The sequence below is a fragment of the Triticum dicoccoides genome, chromosome 7A (assembly GCF_002162155.2).
Source record: "Triticum dicoccoides isolate Atlit2015 ecotype Zavitan chromosome 7A, WEW_v2.0, whole genome shotgun sequence".
NCBI lineage: Eukaryota > Viridiplantae > Streptophyta > Magnoliopsida > Poales > Poaceae > Triticum > Triticum dicoccoides.
This window is the reverse complement of record NC_041392.1, coordinates 523,596,402-523,619,184: the sequence shown is the minus strand read 5'-3', so window position 1 is coordinate 523,619,184 and position 22,783 is coordinate 523,596,402. Positions and strand designations below refer to the sequence as shown.

General features: G+C 44.8%; 1 protein-coding gene across 1 annotated transcript; it reads left to right on the top strand.

Moving 5' to 3' along the window:
• Positions 1 to 1,090: 1,090 nt before the first annotated feature.
• On the top strand, positions 1,091 to 4,822 carry LOC119330483 (protein trichome birefringence-like 23). The gene is made up of 3 exons (XM_037603592.1): positions 1,091 to 1,562; positions 2,705 to 2,988; positions 3,814 to 4,822. The coding sequence occupies exons 1-3, from the start codon at positions 1,322 to 1,324 to the stop codon at positions 4,591 to 4,593; spliced, it is 1,305 nt and encodes a 434-aa protein (XP_037459489.1). The 5' UTR covers positions 1,091 to 1,321; the 3' UTR covers positions 4,594 to 4,822.
• Positions 4,823 to 22,783: the final 17,961 nt, after the last annotated feature.

Below are 22,783 nucleotides of genomic sequence, written 5' to 3'. Positions count from 1 at the left end.
TTGTGATGTATTTCAGGATTTTCGGACTCCTAGTTTCCTGTATTTTCTCTAACATTGTCTTGTCTAGGACCCTCGTTCCACTAGCAGTAGTACAGTGTAAGGAGTTCAGTAAGATCGCATCGCTAGTGGACCCCTTTTCACTAGTAGTTCAAGGGTATCATAATCAATGACTTGCTTGTCGAGTGTGAAAGCCGACAAAATAAACAAAAAACTTGTCAAGTGCGATATGTAGCCACACAATCCCGATTCTAGGATTTCAGGACTCCCAATCCCTTATAGTTTCTCTGTATTGTTTCAAAATTGTTTGCCAGGCTTTATTGGCTTTCATCTATCTCTAGTCTCAAGTGTCCTACCACGATCTTATATCTCTATTTTATGAGTAATGCATATTTGGCACACAAATACCATGGTACAACTAAATAGTGTCGCAAATCACACATCTGCATCTGGCTAGTTTTGTGCATGGTAGTGTCAATTGTAGTACATACTCCATATCCGTGATGTTTTTGGTGCCTTCTGTGATTACCAGGACTTTCCTCGGTCATAAAACGTTTGGTCGAGGGCTCTTCCCAGCTACTCTCAAATTTGATTTTGTTTTGTCACGAGAAAAAGTATGCGCTATCAATCTAGTTGTCCCTAGTGGTTGAGAGCATGGCCTCCTCTTGGTGTATTCCATGATATTCGGACTCCTCGTTTCTCGTAGTTTCTCTATCATTGTCTTGCCCAGGCCCCACTTCCACTACTAGTGCGTAAGGACTTTAGTATCATTGTCGCCAAGCGTGAGAGCGACAAAAGAAAAGAAAATAAAGCTTGTCAAGTACTATCTCCGTCTCAAAATGTAAGACGTCTTTGTAGGCTAGCCCACAATTCCAACACTTGTTCGCATGCTTATTGTTTTTCTTTCCTAATGAAAGAACAAGCGCCGGATAGAAAGGAAAACAAATCACATAGACACAAGTGGAAAGCAAATAAAACACCAAAAGGGAGCCTCCACAAACGACCATCTTTCAGCGAAAACCTGAGGTGGTTCGTGCAAATTGCAAGATCACCTGTCCAACGCCGACAGTCACCTGATGACCCGAGCACCACGGCGTCATTTCCCCCCACCCATCCGCGTATATATTTTCGCCCGTCGTCTCCCCGGAGGGCCGCGGATACACAGCGGTAACACACCCGCCCGCCGCGATTCACCGTGGCATCAAGATCGGCTCAGCAGCTCCTGCCCTACCCAGCACCCACCAACCACCGGCGCAGCACCACTCCACTTCACTGCGCGAGCGCGCGTGCCGAGTGTCGGCGGCGTTCGGAAGAATTCGAGGGCATGGGGATGGAGTACGAGCCGGCACCGGCGCAGAAGAAGCCGGCGGCGGGCGGGCGGGCGGCCCTGAAGCTGCTGCTGGCCCTGCTCCTCGTCGGCCTCGCGATGCGGCTGCTCGCGGACCGCTGCGCCTCCCGCCTCCTGCCGCCCCCCGCCCCGAAGGAGGAGGCCGCGGAGCTCGCCGTGACGGCGCCGCCGGCGCAGGAGGCCGACGGCGGGGACGGGGTGCCCGTAACTCCCAACGGTGAGCTGGTTCTTGGCGTGTTCTTCGTTCGTAGCCATTTTCTACTTTCCGTTTCTGCCCCCCTCGGAAAAATACCTCCCGTTTCTGTTTTGCTCTTCACTACCGACAGATAGATGGATGGAATGGACGGCGGCAGCCTTTACTGGAGAATTAACATTGCTTCCAGTACAATTAATTCCGGGTTTAGCATGTAGTGACCGCAATTTATACTCGGACTTGCAGCATAATAAAAGGGTGTGCCTTTTGTTCGTTGCTGAAAATCAGCAGTTGATTGGAAGCTGGATAATGGGGGGATATTTGCATACATATATTTTTTTTATGTGGGAGAAGATTTGCCTTTTCCAGTGAGGGATGATTTGAACCTCCAATGTGATAGTACATATGATCGACTTCTTGGTTAACAAAAAGGAAAACAATGCATGAGAAAGAAAAACAGTAAAATTTACTCGGGTGAAATGATCTAACTTTCCAAGCTCAGAAAGTTCTGCAGTGTGGTTATCAGGCTGGTCACAATGGGGAGGAACTTAGAAGTAACATCACACACTCCAATACAACTTTGCTTATGTGGCACATATTTAATGAAGAGAGAGGTGTTTGTGGTAACTAGCTAAGTTACCGGAACATCACACACTCCAAGAAACAATGAGTCTATAACCTAATAAATACATCGTTGCATGACACTACATAGATGTTCCTACCCACTATGGAGGTAGTAACATAGTCTAGGGAAGTATGTAAGTTACTATCCTAAGTTCCTCCCCATTGTGACCAGCCTCAGGTTCAGAAATCTCAACTTAAAATAGTGCAGTTTATTGCTACGTGGGGGGCGTGTGGATCTCGTCTCGTTCCATGAGCTTATTATTTTGTTCTGTGTTTTGACCCCAGATGCATGTTTGCTACAGTATCGCTTGATCTCCGCCATGTGGCACCTGCATTAATTTTTTGGGGGGAAGTGAAAGAAGATTGTGATTCATTCGTTCATTGATCCCTATCATTAGTTTAAGTGAAACAAACGATGCGATTGGACTAATATGGATCCTCTGTGAACTGTCGGCGTTGCCTTCAGAACAGTGTGTCAGTGGTACCAAAGGGTACTACCAGTGACTTGATTGGTAATGGTGTTCTCTTTTGTTCCTTCACAGGTGCAGGGAGGTGTGATCTGTTCCATGGGGAATGGGTCCATGATTCCACTGGCCCAGCTTACACCAATGCAACCTGCCGGTTCATCGAGACTCCACAGAACTGTATGTCGAATGGAAGGCCTGACGATGGTTATCTTTACTGGAAATGGAAGCCGTATGGCTGTGACGTGCCGCGGTTTGAGAGCAAGACGTTCTTGGAGGACATGAGGGGCAAACACTGGGCACTAGTCGGCGATTCAATCCTCCGCAACCATGTCCAATCGTTGCTCTGCCTTCTTTCCAAGGTAATTCCATGAGATTTTCTTAAGGGTGTTGCGTGATTAATTCTTCGTATTGTGCACATTTAGTATGAAGAAAGGATTGCCATCTTGCATATTACCTCTGCTTGGAAATAAGTGACGCTGTTTTAGTTCAAATTTGAACTAAAACATCGTCACTTATTTCTGAACGGAGGGGGTACTAATATGAACATTTTAATTTAATATAATTGCGCGTGTTTATTTTAGTCATTGTTTCTGCTTTAGTAGTATGTGTAACTAACGGTATCAAGCTTTAGAGAACTTGAGAAGGATATAAAATGCCCAAGAATGATGTGTTTATTTTGTCGTCGTTAATAAGATGGAATACTTTGTTCTTCCGTTACCATCAGTTAGGAAGGGGCATGAGGCGACATATTAGCATACTACCCTCGCAAAAAAAAAACTAAAGGTTCTTAGAGGTGGCATTTTTTGCTGCAGCTTTGACAGGCCTTGCGCATTGTGAATTTATCGCCTTTTGATCGGACATTTGACCTTGTTTCTTTAATTGTGTCTGTTCTTATACTTGATGAAGATCCATGGATAATTCTGGAGAATCTTTGATGAAACATGTTCTTGTTAAGGATGATGGATCAGCTATCGATGTGTCGTTTTAATACCTAGCAAGAACTACAGTTTCTAAAATCCATCATGCCATCTCCCACATTCAGATTTGTGTGGTACAATACTCTGTCTGGGGATGCTATCAGTCGTGCTTGGCTGAATTTTGTAACAACATAACAGGATTTATCAGAAGCCAAAAATCTTTCAGCAAGTAGATTGTAGATAAACAATTCTGTTACGTTTCTTCAGGTTGAAGATCCTACAGAGGTGTACCACGACAAAACCTACCAGTCCAGGCGATGGCACTTCCCGTCGCACAACTTCACGCTGTCCCTGGTGTGGGCGCCGTTCCTCGTCAAGGCGGAGATATTCGAGGACGAGAACGGGGTCTCGTCGGCGGAGCCGCGGCTGACCTTCGACGTCCTGGACGCGACCTGGGTGAGCCAGTGGGCCAGCTTCGACTACGTGATCATCTCGACGGGGCAGTGGTTCTTCAAGAAGGCGGTGTACCTGGAGCATGGGGCGGTGATCGGCTGCCACTTCTGCCAGGACAAGAGCCTGAAGGAGGTGAGCATCGACTACTCCTTCCGCAGGGGGCTCCGGGAGGCCTTCCGGTTCATCACGGCGTCGCCGCACCGGCCGGTGGTGTTCTACCGGACGTGGTCGCCGTCGCACTTCGAGGGCGGCGAGTGGTTCAGCGGCGGGCGGTGCGACCGGAAGGCGCCGTTCAAGCCGCGGGAGGCCGGCGACCGCGCGCTGGACAACCTCATGTGGCGGGTGGAGCGCGCCGAGTTCGCCAAGGCCGCCGCGGACGACGGCGGGGCGGGGCGCCTGAGGCTGCTGGACACGTACGAGATGTCGCTGCAGCGGCCCGACGCGCACGCCGGGCCGTACCGGACGTACCAGCCGTTCGCCAAGGGCGGCGGCGCCGCCGCCGGCAAGGTGCAGAACGACTGCCTGCACTGGTGCCTGCCCGGGCCGATCGAGGCGTGGAACGACATCATCATGCGGATACTGGCCGAGGACTGACCTCGCCGGCGGGTTTTTTGACGTGCCGCGGGATTGGAGGGGGGCTTGAGTGATGTTGTTACCCGGGGTACGTTGTGGCTTGTGAAACTGCATGTGTTGTCAGTCACCGGTTACGGCACGAGTGCGCCTGGTTTGTGCTTGGACTTCAAAATGCCGGCCTTTCTATGGACATTTTGTGGCAAGCATACATACTAGAATAATGACGCAAGAAAGAAAATCTTAGAGCATCTCTAACAGACTCCTTAAATCGCCGACCCATATCGCCCATTTACAGTTTACAGAAAACGCATTTTGCGAGCTCGCGCGGGCTGCGGCCGAGTAGACCTCGCATGGCGGAACCGTAAATATGTTTTGCGGTTCCGCTATGTGGGGTCTGTTCGTCCGTAGCCCAGGCGAACCCATAAAACGCGTGGTTTTTCAGAATTTGACACACATCTCGCATACGATAGTAATATGAATTCAAATAACATAAAATGTGAATATTATGAATCCAAATTACAATGATTATTCAAGTCACCGAATTAAACTAATAATTCAATACAACAATTAGTCCGAATACAACAATGACACCGATCACACATGAATTAAATGAAATGAATGTAAGGCCTTTGCCAATGGTGCTCAATGCCTTTGGCCATGCCTCTGCCAATGATGCTCAATGAGATCCTTCTGGAGCTGATGGTGGGTGTTGCATTTTCAATCTGCCGGTATGTCTGAAGGAATGCTTGTATGCGGTCAGGGTCTCTGGCTGGCTTCACATGGCTACCGACATTGTCATAAAAGAACTCCAAGTTCAAGTCCCCCTCATCTTCGAAGAGCATGTTGTGAAGAATCACACAACATGTCATGATGTTGCTCAGGGTTTTCTTGTCCCAAAAAACGAGCAGGACCACGACAATGGCAAATCTAGATTGCAAAACCCCGAAGGCTCTTTCTATATCTTTTCGGGCAGCCTCTTGCACCTTTGCAAATTCAATATGCTTTCTAGTTTTGGGCTTTTCGATGCTCTTCACAAATGTACACCAAGAAGGGTAAATACCATCTGCTAAATAGTACCCCTTTGTGTACTCATGCTCATTCACAGTGAAGTTGCAAGCTGGAGCATCACCACTAGCAAGTCTAGCAAACAAATGAGACCGTTGCAACACATTGATATCATTGAGAGTACCCAGCATACCAAAAAAACAATGACAAATCCATAAATCCTCGGATGCTACGGCCTTTAGCATAATTGTTGCATCGTGAGACTTGTCACGATACTGCCCGTGCCATGCCTTCGGGCAGTTTTTCCAAGTCCAATGCATGCAATCAACGCTTCCTAGAATGTTAAGCCAACCTCGCTTCTCATGCTGCCATAATTTTTATTGTGTCTTTCTTGTTGGGTGCACGAAGATAGACAGGACCAAAGACTCGGATCATCACTTTGGCAAACCTACGCACTAACTCAATTGTAGTATCTTCACAATTGCGAAGATACTCGTCGGCATAGTCAGTCGGAATACGATATGCAATCACACGCATAGCTGCGGAGATTTTTTGGTAGGCGCTAAAACCCAACAAGCCCGCGGTGTTTCTCCTTTGATTGAAAAATCGGCAATTGGCCTCGCAAGCTTGCACAATTTTTACGAAGAGTGATCGGCACATTTGATACCTTCTCCGGAAGAGGTGCGGCGGATAGGTTGGACTATTCGCGAAGCAGTCTTGCATCAACATCATATTCCCGAGATGGCAGTTGCGAGAGATGCAAAGACGGCCGACGGTCGAACCTCGTCGTCTCTTGCGGTTTCGATCCTCCACCTCCTTCACGGCTAGGACCGCCACGACCATCTGCTGACGACGGCGCTCGAGCATTCCATGTCCGAGTCATCGGACGAGGACGAATCCTCAAGCAAAAATTGCTTGCACCGCCTCAAAACCATCTACAAAGAAACCGCATTGACGCTCGCATCAACGAAATTTCTGCGACCGAGCTACAAGGGAAAGGAAAGAGGCTCACCGGGGCGGCGACGACCGGTGGCGGCTCGGTGAATCCGGGGCTGGAGCCGACGGTGGCAGCTCGGCGAATCCAGGGCGGGTGGCGGCTCGAAGCGGTCGATCCGGGACGGCGACGACGTCGCAGTGGCTCCGCTGGTCGGATTCGGGGCGGGCGGCGCGATTCCGCTGGCGGGAATGGTCAGAATCACAGGCGGCGGGTGGCTGCGGGAGGGGATGCGGGGAGCGGGCACGCTGAAATGTTCCTCCCGCTAACCGCTTTCACAGAATACAGGGCACCCTCGGGGCAGAGGGGGGCTATGTTTTCTCGAGTCGAAGGGAAGATTTTACCACGCCCTTTAAAAAAATTACGGGTCAGACGCTTTTAGGGTTTCTATTCGGACGCTTTTACAGTTAGGGGCATTTTAAAGGGGTGTACTAGAGAGATGCTTTTACACCCGAGTTACCTCTAGCCTTGTCCTCTTACCTAGAGATGCTCTTACACCTGAGTTACCTCTAGCCTTGTCCTCTTAACTGAGTTTGTCGGGTTGGCAAGGAGTTTCTCTCAGTTTTTTTGTTGATAAAAGGGGTTCTTTATCCCGGTTACATTAGGGAAACCATGGGAATCCTTCCACAGAAAACAGACACCAGAAGAACAGATATAACAAGAAAACAGGTGAGCTGATGGAGAAACAGAGATACTGCCGACGTCGAGGGGCTTGCAGCATGCTCCTCGACCATCATGGGGCCAAAGATTTTTCTGCCCACCGGCGCGGCGGCGCCCATCCACGCTCTCTACTATACAGCTTCTGTCTAGAGTATGAATATACTCCAGTTAATTTTACTAGCTTCATATCAGCACAGTTTTGTGGCAAGTTGGATGATAACTGTAGCAATTTTCTTGTTTTACCAGCAGATCCATCGCTTATGCACAGATGCATTGCTTAGAAAAAATCCCATAAGCCTAATGAACAGTACGTTCACCAAATCATATATCATGCGCTCCACGTATTATTACTTTTAACTCAAAACACACATATATGTACAACATATGAAAATTCCCAGAGAAATAAAACTTTGAAAAAGAACTCTTCTATTGCATGAAATCATCCACATCTCATCATATTTACATGATACTCCTGAGCTTGGAGTACGAAACGCACCATTATTTTGCAGACTTGATCAAAATATACTACAGCGTATGAGCACATAGCTTGTCAGTTTGGAACACGCAGAATTTCTTTTCCAGCTATCTTCTGCACAAATGGGAAAAAAGTATTGGCAGTAAAAAGAACTTTATCAATGAGATGTCAATAGAACGAAATTTATAGAATTTCAATGAGCATGCAATACAAAAATTACAGTATATGTGACAAAATGCAAAAGATAAATACATTTTTAATCATGCTTCGGACCAATTTTGACCATCCTACACAGGTCCACACACATCCATAGGGAAAAAAAACATAGCCGTGTGAAGACATCAGTTCAATATCTACATAGGAAAAAAAAAATAGCCGTGTGAAGACATCAGTTCAATATCTACATAGGAAAAAAAATAGCCGTGTGAAGACATCAGTTCAATATCTACATACTCTTGCTGTCTACAGACTACACATATAGCTAGTTTCCTTTTTTATCTTAATAAGCTCAAGCAGTCTATGTTAGAAAAAATATATCTAAATTAAATAATTCCCACTGCTTTCACATGTTATAGCAGAGTCTTTTTCGCTTTGGCATAATTTATTTGGTTAATTCCTTGGCTAATATAGTGTTACCTCTTGCAGAAAAACCTTGGTATGAGAGCTCAGAGCAAGGAGCTCAGTTTTTGAATTTACTTTGGTTATTACTGACTTACTACTGAAATATATTTTTGCAGTTAACCATATGCCTCACTTTTGGTGTGAAGTCTGTATAATTGTAAGTAACTTATTCTAGTGTCTAATGTATGTGCTCATTTAGTGCTAAATTTTCAGTTATATAGAGTTTCCATGTCCATTGATAAAAGACTGATTTCAAAATAGTACAGACAGTTAGTTCAATAAGTAGCATAAGCAAACAGTACAAAATAACTTCACTAACAAATTGATTCTCATCTACCAAGAAAACCTAGTTGGTTGTTTTCCACTCCCTCCGTTTCTTTATGCAAGACATCATGCATCACAAGATTCAAGTTTGACCAACAATTAGATCAATAAAATGTGGGTTATATGACAAAGAGATAATACCATTGGAAAACGCTTTTGAGTACGAACCCAATGATATCATTTTCTTTGTCAAATAAACGACATATCATTAATCTAATTGTCAGCCAAACTTGAATCATGAAATGCTAAATATCTCACAGAAAGAAAACCGAGTGAGTGTATCTTTGCGTTCTATATTACTAAACACTTTTGAGTACGAACCCAAGGATATCATTTCTTTGACAAATAAACAACATTTCATTAATCTAATTATCAGCCAAACTTAAATCCTGAAATACAGATGTCTCAAAATCAAACAGAGTGTGTTTTTCACTTAGTATTCAAATGTATCGAAGCTTGTTATACCATGGTGTATCTCTATGTTCCTAAGCATTAGAATAATACTAACTACACAAAGTATCATCTCTCATCTTCAGATTTAATGACAATCTGGAAAGATGAGAGATAATATTTTGTGATGTTAGCCATGCATAAACTCTCAAGGAAGAGAACAAAAAGTGATGTGCTAGTCTTCACCTCTATTGTAGACAATCTAGTCTCCTTTGCCAGACAATCTACTCTATCTGATAGTTTTGTGAAGTTATTAGAATTCACTATTAGTTGAATATGCATCTTTGGCCATAAGTCTCACCTAGAATAAACATCTCACATCTTACTGAATTATTTTCTCATTAACACATTACATGTACTAAAATGTTTTGATATTTCATCTTGGACTTGCCTATGAGATGCATCTTTGCACAAACTTTTGATAGTATGGATAGTTGTGAGAATAACAGGAAAGCTAAGGTACGCTATGTTATTTTCTTTAATGAATATATTGTGCAGACCTGGCTTTAACCAGATAAAATCTAGTACAGCAGTTAGGAAGAGAACCTAAAATAAGAATTGAAGAAAGGCTAACAACAAGGTATTCCTTCTCATTTTTCCAAGAAAAAAGTGCTTCGGAAAGATGAGGTAGATAGTACTTTGTGTACTTAGTGATACACTAAGAGCAACTCTAGCAGATACTGTAAAAGAGGCATACTGTAAAAATAACTGCTGTTTTTAGGTTTTGAGGCAAAAAAAAGACCAGAACAGATACCATAAACAAGGGCGTGCTGTAACTTTTTTTGCAGTATACTGTAAAATGAGCTGCCTGAACATCATATATGCAGTTCCTATGACAAAATTTACAGCATACTGTATCCAGAAAAATTCTGGCACTGCCGCCGCCTCCGGCTCATGATTCCGGCCGTCCCACTGCTTTCATATGTTATAGCAAAGACTTTTTCGCTTTGGCATAATTTATTTGGTTAATTCCTTGGCTAATATAGTGTTACCTCTTGCAGAAAAAACAGGGCAACTAGGTATGAGAGCACGGAGCAAGGAGCTACCTTTTTAATTTACTTGGTTACTAACTCACTACTGAAATATTTTTGCAGCTAACCACATGCCTCGCTTTTAATGTTTAGTCTGTATAATTGTAAACGTAGTATGTTAAATAACTTATTCTACTTTCTGCTCCTTTAGTGTTAAACTTCCACAGTTATAGAGTTTCTACATGTCAGTTGATAAAATGACTGATTTCAAAATAGTGTGGACAGTTAGTTCGATAAGTAGCATCTCCTCTACCTGGCTTCAAGCTAATAAACAAAGTAATGTCTTAAATATATGTTTTATCTTGTTACCTCAATTAAACATTTAGAGCAATGAATTAATATTTCTTATTCATAACAAACAAAAGAAACTATCAGGATAGGATTTGCTCTTGGGCAGCAAACCTAGTTGGTTGTTTTCCACTCCGTTCGTTTCTTTATGCAAGACGTCATGCATCACAAGATTCAAGTTTGACCAACAATTAGATCGATAAAATGTGGGTTATATGACAAAGAGATAATACCATTGGAAAACGCTTTTGAGTACGAACCCAATGATATCATTTTCTTTGTCAAATAATCGACATTTCATTAATCTAATTGTCAGCCAAACTTGAATCGTGAAATGCTAAATATCTCGCAAAAAGAAAACCGAGTGGGTGTTATTCACTTGATATACAAATCACAAATGTATCTCGTAGCATGTTATACCATGGTGTATCTTTGTGTTCTTACGCATTAGTATCTTACTAACCACACAAAGTATCATCTCTCGCCTTCAGATTTAATGACCATTTGGAAATATGAGACATAATATTTTGTGATGTTAACCATGAATAAACTCTTAATTTTTGTTTGTAAGGAACAAGAAAAATATTGTGATTTGTTTTGAAAAACAACCAAACTAGTTTGTTATTTTTCACTCGCTCCATTTCTGTATGCAGACGCCATGCATCACAAGATTTAAGTTTGACCAACAATTAAATCAATACACATAACTTACATGACGAAAAGGTAATATCATTGGAAAACACTTAAGAAAATGAACCAATGATATCATTTCTTTGTCAAGTAAAAAGTATTTCATTAATATAATTGGCAGCCAAACTTCAACCCTGAAATACTTGACATCTCACAAAATCAAACAGGGAGTGTTTTACACATAGTATTCAAATGTATCTCAAAGCTTGGCATACCATGTGTATCTCTGTGTTCTTAAGCATTAGTATAATACTAACTACAAAGTATCATCTCCCGTCTTCAGATTTAATGACAATCTGGAAAGATGAGATAATATTTTGTGATGTTAGCCATGCATAAACTCTTAAGGAAGAAAACAAAAAGAAGTGAAGTGCTAGTGTGCACTTTTGTTGTCCTTTTTTTTCGCATCACATAGTTTCACGTAAACTGAAATGTTAACTACTACCTTTCATGTGCTAGACAATCTAGTCAATCTGATAGTTTTGTGAAGTTATTAGAATTCACTATTACTTGAAATTGCATCTAAATCTCACATCTTACTGAATTATTTTCTCATTCACACATTACACGTACTGAAATGTTTTGATATTTCATACTGGACTTGCCTATGGGATGCCTATTTGCACAAATTTTTTATAGTATGGATAGTTGTGAGAATAACAGGAAAGCTAGGGTACACAGTGCACTCTGTACTATGTTGTTCTCTTTCTAAAGAATTGAAGCAAGGCTAACAACAAGTATTCTTTCATTTTTCCAAGAAAAATGTGCTTCAGAAGATGAGAGATAGATAGTACTTTGTGTACTTAGTGATACACCAATGCTCAAGAACAGAGAAAAACACCATGGTCTAACAAAGCTACATTATAAACCAAAATATGTACTGAAAATAATAAGAATCTAGGTAAAATCTTAACTAACCAAGAGGTCACATTAAACAATATATCACCATTGCTTTGGCTATACTAACCACTCCAAACCTCAAGACACAACTCAAGATTCAATTACAGCACCTCCCCTTCGAAGCTTTCAGATGCTCAAATTAACTGGAAGTTGAAATATTTTTTTCATTTAACACTCAAAATAATTAAGTTCAAGAATACAAGTTCATGGTTGAACACAAGGTACTGGCAGCTAAACGTTCCCAATGGACTTATCAAACAACTGCTGATGTGCGACATTCCAATCATCAACAACTCAATACATTGAAACAAATATTTACAATTAAGTTAGCAGATTTAACTAACTATTTCATTTAAGATCACACTTACATGTTTCCTCTATCAGATATCCATTTCACCGCCTGAATTATTCGCTCAAAATATTAAATAAATAATAAATGTCTGAATAATGAGTTGTTTCTTTATGTTTCATCTAAAGGAAGGAATTTTAATATGACATAATTTTCGGATTTTCTGCCAGACGAAAGCACAACCTTATGCAATGCATAACTGCATGACTCAAGGAGGCATCAAGTACTTGAGCAGCAGGCCTACACTCTTTGCCTACCCATGTAAGCTCATTAAAATTTGGTTGAGAACAGGGATCATAATCTCTACAGAAACATAATTATTTGTAAACAAAATACTTAAGTTTCTGCAACAAGGATTTTTAAGTTGAACTACTAGGTAGGAACTAGAACCCTACACTTCCCTTCTACGGTTTTACACAACCAAACACCCAAACCCTGCATAAATTTTGCCCTTTACCAGTTCAATCATGATGTCTCATTCCAGCGTCAACTTTGCATTTACAATATCTACCAACAGTTAAGAGCTTGAACTCTTCTTTAAGAGAATCGAGCGGTCAATCAGAAGTAGCGTGAGATCTCACCAGTCACTTTTTCTCCTCGGCCGCGTTGGCATCGTTGGGGGAATGGGATTCGGCGCGGGAGGGAAGGGGGTTGGAACCCTTGACGAGCCAGCCCAGGGCGAAGAAGGCGCCGCCAGCGAGGATGGCGGTGCCCCAGGCTTGGGAGTACCACCGGCTGTACTGGCGCACCGCGAACCGCCACTGGTCCCGCAGCGTAGCCGCGTCGGGCAGCGCCGCGTCCGGAGGGTTAGGGTACCCGCCGCCCGCCGCGCCTCTGCCCGGCCCACGGATGCGGGGGACTCCCTCAGGCGCCGGTGGTTGCGGCGGCGGAGGAGGAGATGGCGACGGCGCGACGGGCTTCTCTTGGCTCGCCATTCCAAGAGGGATCTGTGTGTGCTTTAGGGGCCCGAGGATTGGGTGAGGCGGCCGGCGGCGAAGGTCGGCTTGTGCGACGGTGGCGGGCGAAGCGGCGGTCGAGATCGTAGCCAGGAAATGAACGGGCGTGGCGGCGACCCCCGAGTTCCGGCTAGAGAGGGGAGGGCCGGAAGAGGAAGAGTGGTAGCAGAGGAACCGCCGGGGAGAGTGTGTGAGGGGGATCACGGGAATTTATGCTTTCCTTGCCGCGATGGGATTTTGGTGGGCCAGGCTTCCGTGCCGCGATGGGCTACAAGGCTTCGATCCAGCACGGTGCGATCAAAGGCCCGCCGTTGCTCTCCTCGGTTATGGAAGGAATATAACTGTTATCTCTTTTTTTCTTGTCTAAAAAAAATATTTTTTTCTCACAAAAGAAAAGAAGTGTTATTCCTTGGCCTTATCAAAAGGACCGGCAATGATGCTAGCACCAATATTTGACAGGATAATTGGCTACCTATTTGTGCGCGGTCTAGGTTACTCAAAAAAATAAATTGTGTGCGGGTTTTTTTCTTTATTAGTAGCCAATTCAATTGATCCGGTGACCTGATCGTGGGACACGCAGATGCACGCAGAATATCTCATTACTCCCAATGTTGATGTTGTTTTTAATATTTCTCCTAGCTCGCGAATACAGGAGGATTTCTGGGCATGGCATTATGACGAACGTGTCATCTTTTCATTAACAGATACTAGAGAATCTGGAGATTGCTACCACCCATCATTCGAACTCTCATACTACTCCAGCTTCTCACCACAAAGAATGTAAATGGGTACCTCCTATAGGTGAGGCAGCAAAATTAAATGTTGACGGGGGACTAACTCGAAGGTGTGAGACTGTCTTATGCAGGGACAATACAAGTTGTTATTTGAGACCTTCTGCTATTTTGTTCGATGGCCTTGTTGATCCATCATCCTTAGAGGTGTGTGCATGCAATGAGGGATTGGCCTTAGCTCAAGACCTCAATATCCAGCGTTTGGTTATCGCATCAGACTGCCTTGAAGTCATTACAAGTATATATCAAGAAGGGTGCAGCTTCTGCGTATGCTTTGGTGCTCAGTGAGATTAAGCATAGGAGTAATGAGTTTGCTAATGTAAGTTTTTGTTTCGAGTCTAGGAAGTGCAATTTTGAAGCCCATGTTTTAGGTTTTTTTTTCGAAAAGGAGGAAAACCCCCGGCCTCTGCATCTGGTCGATGTATACGGCCACTTTATTAATTATTAGCACAAAACCTTACAAAGTCGTACAACAGTAAGACCAAAGCCACCATCTTCGCAACCTCTGTCGCAACAGTAAGCCCATGTTTTAGTTAAGACAACTTCTTTAACTGCTTGCTCAAGGACCTTGGGGGTTGTGCTCTTCCAGTCAATCAAGCATGAAATTTGATTTGGACTTTCTGTTTCCATATTTAAATGGAGACATGACCCTCTTCGTTGGATTCTTGGCTAGTAGATCTTCGTTTTGCGTTGAGTTCCCGTACTTGTTCAATATTTGCTCAAACCTGATGTTGTTGATTTCCTCAGCCGCCCACAAAGGGAATTGGAATGTATCGATAAAACATTGCTTGGCCCGACCTTCGGGGGACCCTCACGTCAGGCTATCCACACGTCATATCTTGAAGCTATAAACCCCTTCAGGTCTATTCTTTGTTGGCTTCACGTCAGGCTATCCATACCGTATGCTATATCGTATGCCGACTCTCGCATGGACTACATCTTTTTGAAAAGCACCTCTACCTTGGAAGATCAAAGATCTTCGTGTAGCGGCTTCTGCATGATCGATACTAGAAATCAAATCTGTACAACAAAGGTGTCTATCCGACCCGACGAATGAAAATCAAATACAACTTCTTTGTATGACCACACCTTTTTCCTGCAAACATTTTCATATATAGTACTAGTATAATATTACTAGCCCTCGTACTACTCCCTTCTATTCAAAATAAGACACTTTTTTAACACCGTACAGACGCAAAGCGCCTCATATGTGCATACACTCGCCTCTACTAACATACACAAGCGCATTAATCCAAAATAACACACTTTTTTAAACACGATACAGACGCAAACGCTCATATATACGCACATACACTCATCCCTACTAACATAAGCACGCGCACCCTACACCTATGAGTACCTTCGAAAGACCAAACCGGCATATCATCTTGAGATTTTACGAAGTCACCATAGACGCCTCGTAGTTAACGGGAACGCCTCTTTCCACTGAACGTGCATCGCCGAAAATCCTGAAATAAATCCAGGATAAATACGAGCACCGGGGCTTGAACCCTGGTGAGCCGGGAATAACACTGTCCACCTAATCATTCAACCAACGTTTGGTTTACAAAATAAAACATTTTTCTGCAGACACGTACGTGGCGCTTCACAGGAGATCTCACCGCCGGGTCTCTGCCTCCTGCCGCGAATCACCGGACGCAGCCAGAGTAATCTCGCCGCCGGGCCTCCGCCTCTCACCGGGAATCATAGGGCGGCACTGTGGGTGTCGAGGTGCTATGGGAGGTGTGGCTGCGAGTGTTGGGGGAGGTGGGGGAAAAAGTCCATTTTAAACCTTGAATTCGTACGGGGTCGGCGAAATGAACCCCAAGTCGAAATCCCGGCTGATTGCACCCTCAACTATGCAATCCCAATCTAAATCAAACCTTCGGGTCGTTTGGATGGCCGGGATTGGAACATTTCGCTGAGGGCGCACACCAGCTCCCTGCTAGGCCGGCCCGCTTTAGTATTTTTTTGTTAAGAAACAAAATTTTGCAAAGGGCGCTACACCCTGCTCCCTGGTGGGCCGGCCCGCATAATTTTTTCATTAAAAAACAAAAACATAAGCGCCTGGTCTGGCTCAAAAACAAAAAAAGTTCACAAATTTTGAAAAAAAGGTTCACAGATTTAGAAAAGGTTCAACAATTTTGAAAATAAGTTCACGGATTTTCAAAAGAGAAGTCCACGGATTTGGGAAAAAATCCATAGATTTTGAAAAAGAAACTGTAAATGAAAAAGAGTTCGTGGACCTTTTTCTTTATTATGTCTTTTCTATCTTTTCTTTTTTTCTTTTTCATGTATATATACAAAGTTCATTGCATATATTGAGGAAATCTTCATGCTAATTTCCAAACTTTTCACTCATTTATAAAAATGTTCATCTTGTATTAGAAATTTGTTTAGTGTATATCACACAATTGTTGAATATTTAATCAGAAATTGTTCAACATATATTACAAAAAATTTATTATATTCATATTTTATTCAATAGTGCTATCACATATTTTCCGCGAGTTTGAATTATCTTCCACGCACCTTTTTCATTTTTTTCTTGAATTCGTGAAGTTGCATATTTTCAAAAAATGGACGTACAAATAAGAACCACGTGAACCAGATTTTGAAAATAATATAAAGTTGTTCATGGACCAGATTATAAAATTGTTCAGAATGTTTCCGTTTCAAAATTGTTTGTGAATTTTAAAAACTTTTATGTTTTCAATTTTTTTCAGGAGTTTTATAAAATGTGCATGTTCCAAAAGTTTGCTTGAATTTCCAAAATTTAGTTTCGTAAATTTGTTCACAAATTTGAAAGGTGGTCGCTTTTCATAAACACTAAAAAAATAGCGGTCGAAATTTAAAAAATATTCGAATCTGGTATTGATTCTTATTGCTTTTGTGTTGCTAAATGAACAGAGTTGGTCGCTAGTTCTACTGGTTGTACCAGCGCATTTGTTGTTGCAGATCTCGGTTTGAAACTTGTAGAGTGCATATTATTTTCAGCATTTTCCGCCTATGCGTGCAAGAGAAAAATAAAGACACTTTTTTTAGCTTCGAAACTAAAAGCGTATTTTTTTAGCGTTTTCCGCCTATGCGTGCGAGAGAAAAATAAAGACACATCTTTTTAGCAAATAGAAAAACAAATGGGTTGCGTGCACACGCCATGGTCAACATGCCGCTCCTTGGCCCACCATTTAGACAAATCCCAGTTGACTCTTGCCAGGGTTTGATTTAGACCGCAATTACAGAGTTTAGGATGTAATTGATCGGGATTTCATTTAGAGCAACTCTAGCAGTTCCCACATCCGACCAGCTCGCAAAACGCGTTTACAAGTCGTGGAAAACTGTTTTTACGGGTTAGCTTGGACGTTCATAGATACAAACTCCCAAACGGACCTGTAAATGAACAGATTTGGTCGCTAGTTTTACTGGTTGTACCAGCGCATTTGTTATTGCAGATCTCGGTTCGAAACTTGTAAAGTGCATATTATTTTCAGCGTTTTCCGCCTATGCGTGTCAGAGAAAAATAAAGACACTTTTTATAGCTTCGAAACTAAGTGCATATTTTTTTTGCGTTTTCCGCCTATGCGTGCGAGAGAAAAATAAAGACACACTTTTTTAACAAATAAAAAAAATGGGTTGGGTGCACATGCCATGGTCAACATGCCGCTCCTTGGCCCACTATCTAGACAAATCTCGGTTGACTTTTGCCAAGGTTTGATTTAGGCCGCAATTGCAGTGTTTAGGGTGCAATCGATCAGGATTTCACTAGAGCAATTCTAGCAGATCCCACATCCGGCTGGCCTGCAAAACACGTTTGCAGGTTGTGAAAACCCGATTTTAGGGCTGGCTTGAACGGTCACAAATGCAGACCTCCAAACGGACACGCAAAAAAGTATATTGCGCGAATATACTTTTTTACAGGTTGGCTTCTGCGGGTCCTGTTCGGACACCGCCGTGACAAAAACAACAATTATCACATTTGACATAGGTTTTTACAAATAAGTTCAAATTCAAACGAAATAACACAATTCTACGCGTAAATAAAAGCCAAGTTCACTACGACAGCAAAAGAGGACCCAACAAAAGTTTACGCCCATGTCTGGCACCATTTTGATCGACCTTCACTCTGCACCATTTTGGTCGAGTCCATCTTAAAGTTCATCGCCACCAACGAATCCACCTCCGACGCTTGTTCCAACTCCCACACCCAAATCATCGACATTGCCACCATATGGAGCAGAGAAAACATCTTCGGAACCGTAGCACGCACCGGCCGACGCAACCATTCTCCTCTTCAAGAATTCTCTTCTTGCCATATCATGCCATGTTTGGGTGAGATCTTCCATGTCATTGCGTTCATTGACATGATCTTGTTCTCTTCGGCGAGCAGTTTGGACATGGCTTTATTTTCTGCAGCGCGTGCTCTTCTCTCCTCAATGGCAGCTTTGCGCAACCCATCTTCCTTGAGCAATTGCCACTTTTCTTGCTTCTCCTTTGCCTTCTTCTCGGCCAACTCTTTCTTGATCTCCAATGACTTCAAAAACATCGACTCGTTTGATTGCACAATGGCATCAATCTTCTTCCTCAAGTTCGGTGCTTCTTGCTCTCTTTTCATCTTCTCTTTAGTCTTCTTGTCGCCATCGGGCTTGTGCAAATTTCTTGGACCATCATCATCCTCATCTTCATCCATGTTTGTAGGTGAGCCTCTCTTTGGTGGGTATTTTTTGTCAATCAACTTTCACTTCTCGCACTTTTGAAGCAACTCCCAACAATGCTCTAGTTTGAAGAATTTGTCTTCCGAAGCTTTCATCTCCTTGTATCTATGTTGAGCAATCTTGTCCTACACAATGTGAACAAAGTGATGCAATCATTTCCCATGATGCAAATATGATGATGCACAACTTGAACAGGGGCAAAACAAACTCACATAATCGGATTCCACGGTTCCACTTGGAGGTGCATTGCGTATTTGCTCCAAGCAAGCTGCTCAACGACTGCACATAGGCTTGATATTCTCCCAACGCCCTTGAAGCGACCGAAATGTGTGTGGAGTCCTATTGGGATGGTTTACCATAATGCGGAAGTATTGATCTTTGATCCTTTGCTTTTCCCAGTTCTTGTTTGCGATTGCTCATACGCTTCCGCTTCGATCTCCTCCAATTCTTCCTCACAATTATGATCGTCCACGCCGCCCTCCGTTTCATTGTAGTCGAATGCGGTGAACGGGGCTTGATCAATGTCAACGGCGTTGGTGTCCATCAAGTTGACGAACTCGGCAGTTGCATTGTTTAAACCACCGCTATAGTGAACGATAACAAGTCACGAGCTATCGCAAAAAAGGCGAAAAATGAAAGGAAATCGCCATGACCGAAGACGCATACCTTCCGGCCATTTCGTCGAGCACCTCGCTTGCGGGGGAAGCAACACCGTTGAACAACATCGCTGGGGCACCTCTTTCCGGGATGGAGTGAGAGGATGAAGAAGGCGACTTCTTTGTAGCCGGAATCTTCCTCCACTTTACGTCGGCGACCTTGCCGACCTTCTCCGCCGCCGGCCGGGATTGCGCTGCGGCGTTGGCGCTCAGAGCGCATGCCTTCGCAGCGGGGGCAGCCGGATTCCCGCCCTGCACGACCACGTTGCCCTGCCGCTTGCGGGCAGGCGCGGCGTTAGCTTGGGCGGCGGCGGGGCCAACATGGCCGGCGACGAGATCCGCCCGAGGGGAAGGAGCGTGCGCGACCTCGACGGTGACGGGGGACAGCAGGGAGTCGGCCATGGCGGCGAGGGACGACCGGGGAGAAAGCACCGGAGCGTGGGAAGGCGGGGCAATGGTGATGAAGGGTGAGGGGAGCGGGAAAAGGCGCGCGGAAATGACCCTCCCGCCAAATCTCGCTACGGATAAGGGTTGAGCTCGGGTCGGCCTCCCAGCCCGTGAAACTAGAGGTTGGGGGAAAAGATTTGCCGCGTCCCACAAAAATATTTGCGGGCTGGGGCAGAATGCGGGGTCTGATCGGGCAGGTTTTCCCGTCCCGACCCGCACTTTGGCGGTTATTTTATGACCCGGAACGGGATGCAGAGTCTACTAAAGTTGTTCTTAGAGTTCATTCGCCTGATTTTTATGAGTTTAAGGTTTAAAATGGACCTTTTTCGGGAGGTGGGACTGCGAGTGGATAAGGCGTGGTCCTTTTCGTTCGGTCAGTCGCAATCCAGTCCGAACGCTTGCAAACAATGACGTGTCAGCCTACGTTCAGTGATTCGTGCAGGAACAAAATAAACGGTGATGAAGCAGTTCGGCCCGAGTTGATATGGGAATCTGAATCGCACGTCGCCGCCGAACCCGACCTGATTTGGTATTGGAAGCACGGCCTACCGATGGAATCCATCAACATAAATAGCAACGAAGTGCCATACAGAAAAATTGCACAAACAAGGGTCGACCACCGATCGACTAGTCGCGACACAACGATGGCAGATCAAGCGATCACAGAGGTGTCCGTCGAGGCCAAGCGAGCGGAATTCGAGTCTGGCACGGCGGCCGACCCGGGGAACGATGAGCTGTGGCGCCGCTTCGTCAAGTTCGAGCTGGAGGAGGGCGGCGGAATCGAGGCCGCCCGCGCCGTCTACGAGCGAACTCTCGCCGCACTTCCCGACGGAGAGGCGCACATGTGGGGCTGGTTCCGGACGGAGCGCGAGTTCGGCGACGTCGACAGCCAGCGGCGCGCGCTCCAGCGGTGGGCGCGGTGGGCGCAGGCCCCCTCAGGTCCAAGTTAGGCTGGAGGGCTTACATGGAGTTCGAGATCAAGAACGGCGGCGAGGTGGAGCGCGTCCGGGCCGTCGGGGAGGCGCTCCTCGCCACCTTTCCCATGGATCCTTTTGAGTACGTGATCTACATCAGGGCTCTGGCCGTTCTGTCCCGACACGTTGAAGCCGACGCGCTGGCACGCCGCGGCGTCAAAGAGCTGTCCGCCTGCTGTCGTGCGCATGATGGGTATGTTAGGATGTTTATGCCCAAGTATTTGAAGAGGCTCAGGGAGGGGCGGAGCACCGCGTGGGAGGAAGATATGCTTAACGATTAGCTTTTTTTTGTTGAGATATGTTGAATGGTTATTTCTTTTAGGAAACTCTTGAATAATTAGCTGTTGCATAAGTACGTACTATCTTCAAAAAAAAAGCTGTTGCATAAGTACGTACTATTATATTGTTGCTTGTCACTTCTTTTTCTTCACGATCTCAATGTATCGCTATTGACAGACTGAAGCTATTGGAGTCGAGAAAACACTTCTTTTCTCAACCTTTCACACCATGAAACATAACTCGATTTGATTCCATGTTTTGGTTGCCCATGTTTTGATCAGTATTGGCAAGCAAACTTAACTCGAGTAATAAGTTGTGTAAAGAACATATGCATGCCCAACCGCAAGAGCGAAGTTTGAGTCATGACAAAAAACAATAGCATTCGTTTTCGTCATCAACCGAACATACGCTTTGCCATCACCAGTTCACCTCTTCGTCCCCACCGTATCAAGAAAAACCCAGAGATGAAAGGAAGGAGAAAAATAAGCTTAGAGCATTATGCGTTTCTAAAGTATAGGAAAATAAAAGTGCGGTATGCTGCTCTTCACTCGTTAAATTTGGATTTCAAACTTGGAAGTATCTCTACTATTAAAAGGGATCTGCCGTCGTCGTGATGGTTCAACCAGCATCCTTTTCACCTCGTGCGACCCCGCAAAAATAATGCCCTACGATTAGATCTGGCCCTGCGCATGCTGTTGAGCGGAATACGGACGAGAGAAAAGAAAATCGTAAAACAAGCCCACTTACGGATGCACGACTCGGCCAAAGGGCAACTGCCGATTTGCCGCGATCCACTCACGCACGCATAGACGCCCCTCGCGGCATCTCCTCCCAATTCTCTATCCGGATCCTGTCTCTCTGACGAGAATGTCGCCGCCGCATGTGCGCCCGCCACTCCGGCGCATCCACCGCAACCTCCCCTCCTCTCTTTGCATGATGCCGCCGCCACCCGCGCCCTAGCCTGCCCCATCTTCCTCCACCACGGCGCCACCTCGCACCTATGCCCGCCGCCAGGGGCTGCGCTCGGATGCCCCGATGGCGACCACGACGACGGCCTATGCCCTTGGCAAGCTCAACCCGGAGCACCGCCTCTTCTCCTCCAACTCTGTCACACCTTCGTCCATCTCCTCCGCCATGACGTCTCAGGGATGGCAACCCCGTGGCCAGTTCCCCTCGCCGACTACCACATCGCCCCCTTTCACCCGCGGCAGAGACAATGACACCGATGTCAGGATCAGGATCTATGCTTGCGACCGCGTCCGTCATGACCCACAATGCTCACATGGGACAATTGAGCCGGTGGTGTCAAGGAAAAAAGGTGAACTCCGTTCTGGTCCAGACGTCCAGTTCAATGACGATCAGCCCCTCAATCTCTTCTCCCCAGCAAATTAATATCCACGAGGTTTTGAACCCCAGCAAATTAGTATTGCGTATGTGTAGTAAAAGACAATCTCAGACTGGACTCATAGTTAGTGAAAAAGAAGTATTCGTCATTTGCAGGAAGGGAAATCCATAAAAAATACACCATATCAATCAATCTCCCGGTCAAATGTAAGATGTTTCTTTTCCTTCGAGAGATGTGTTTTCGAATGATCATGGTATTTCAGCC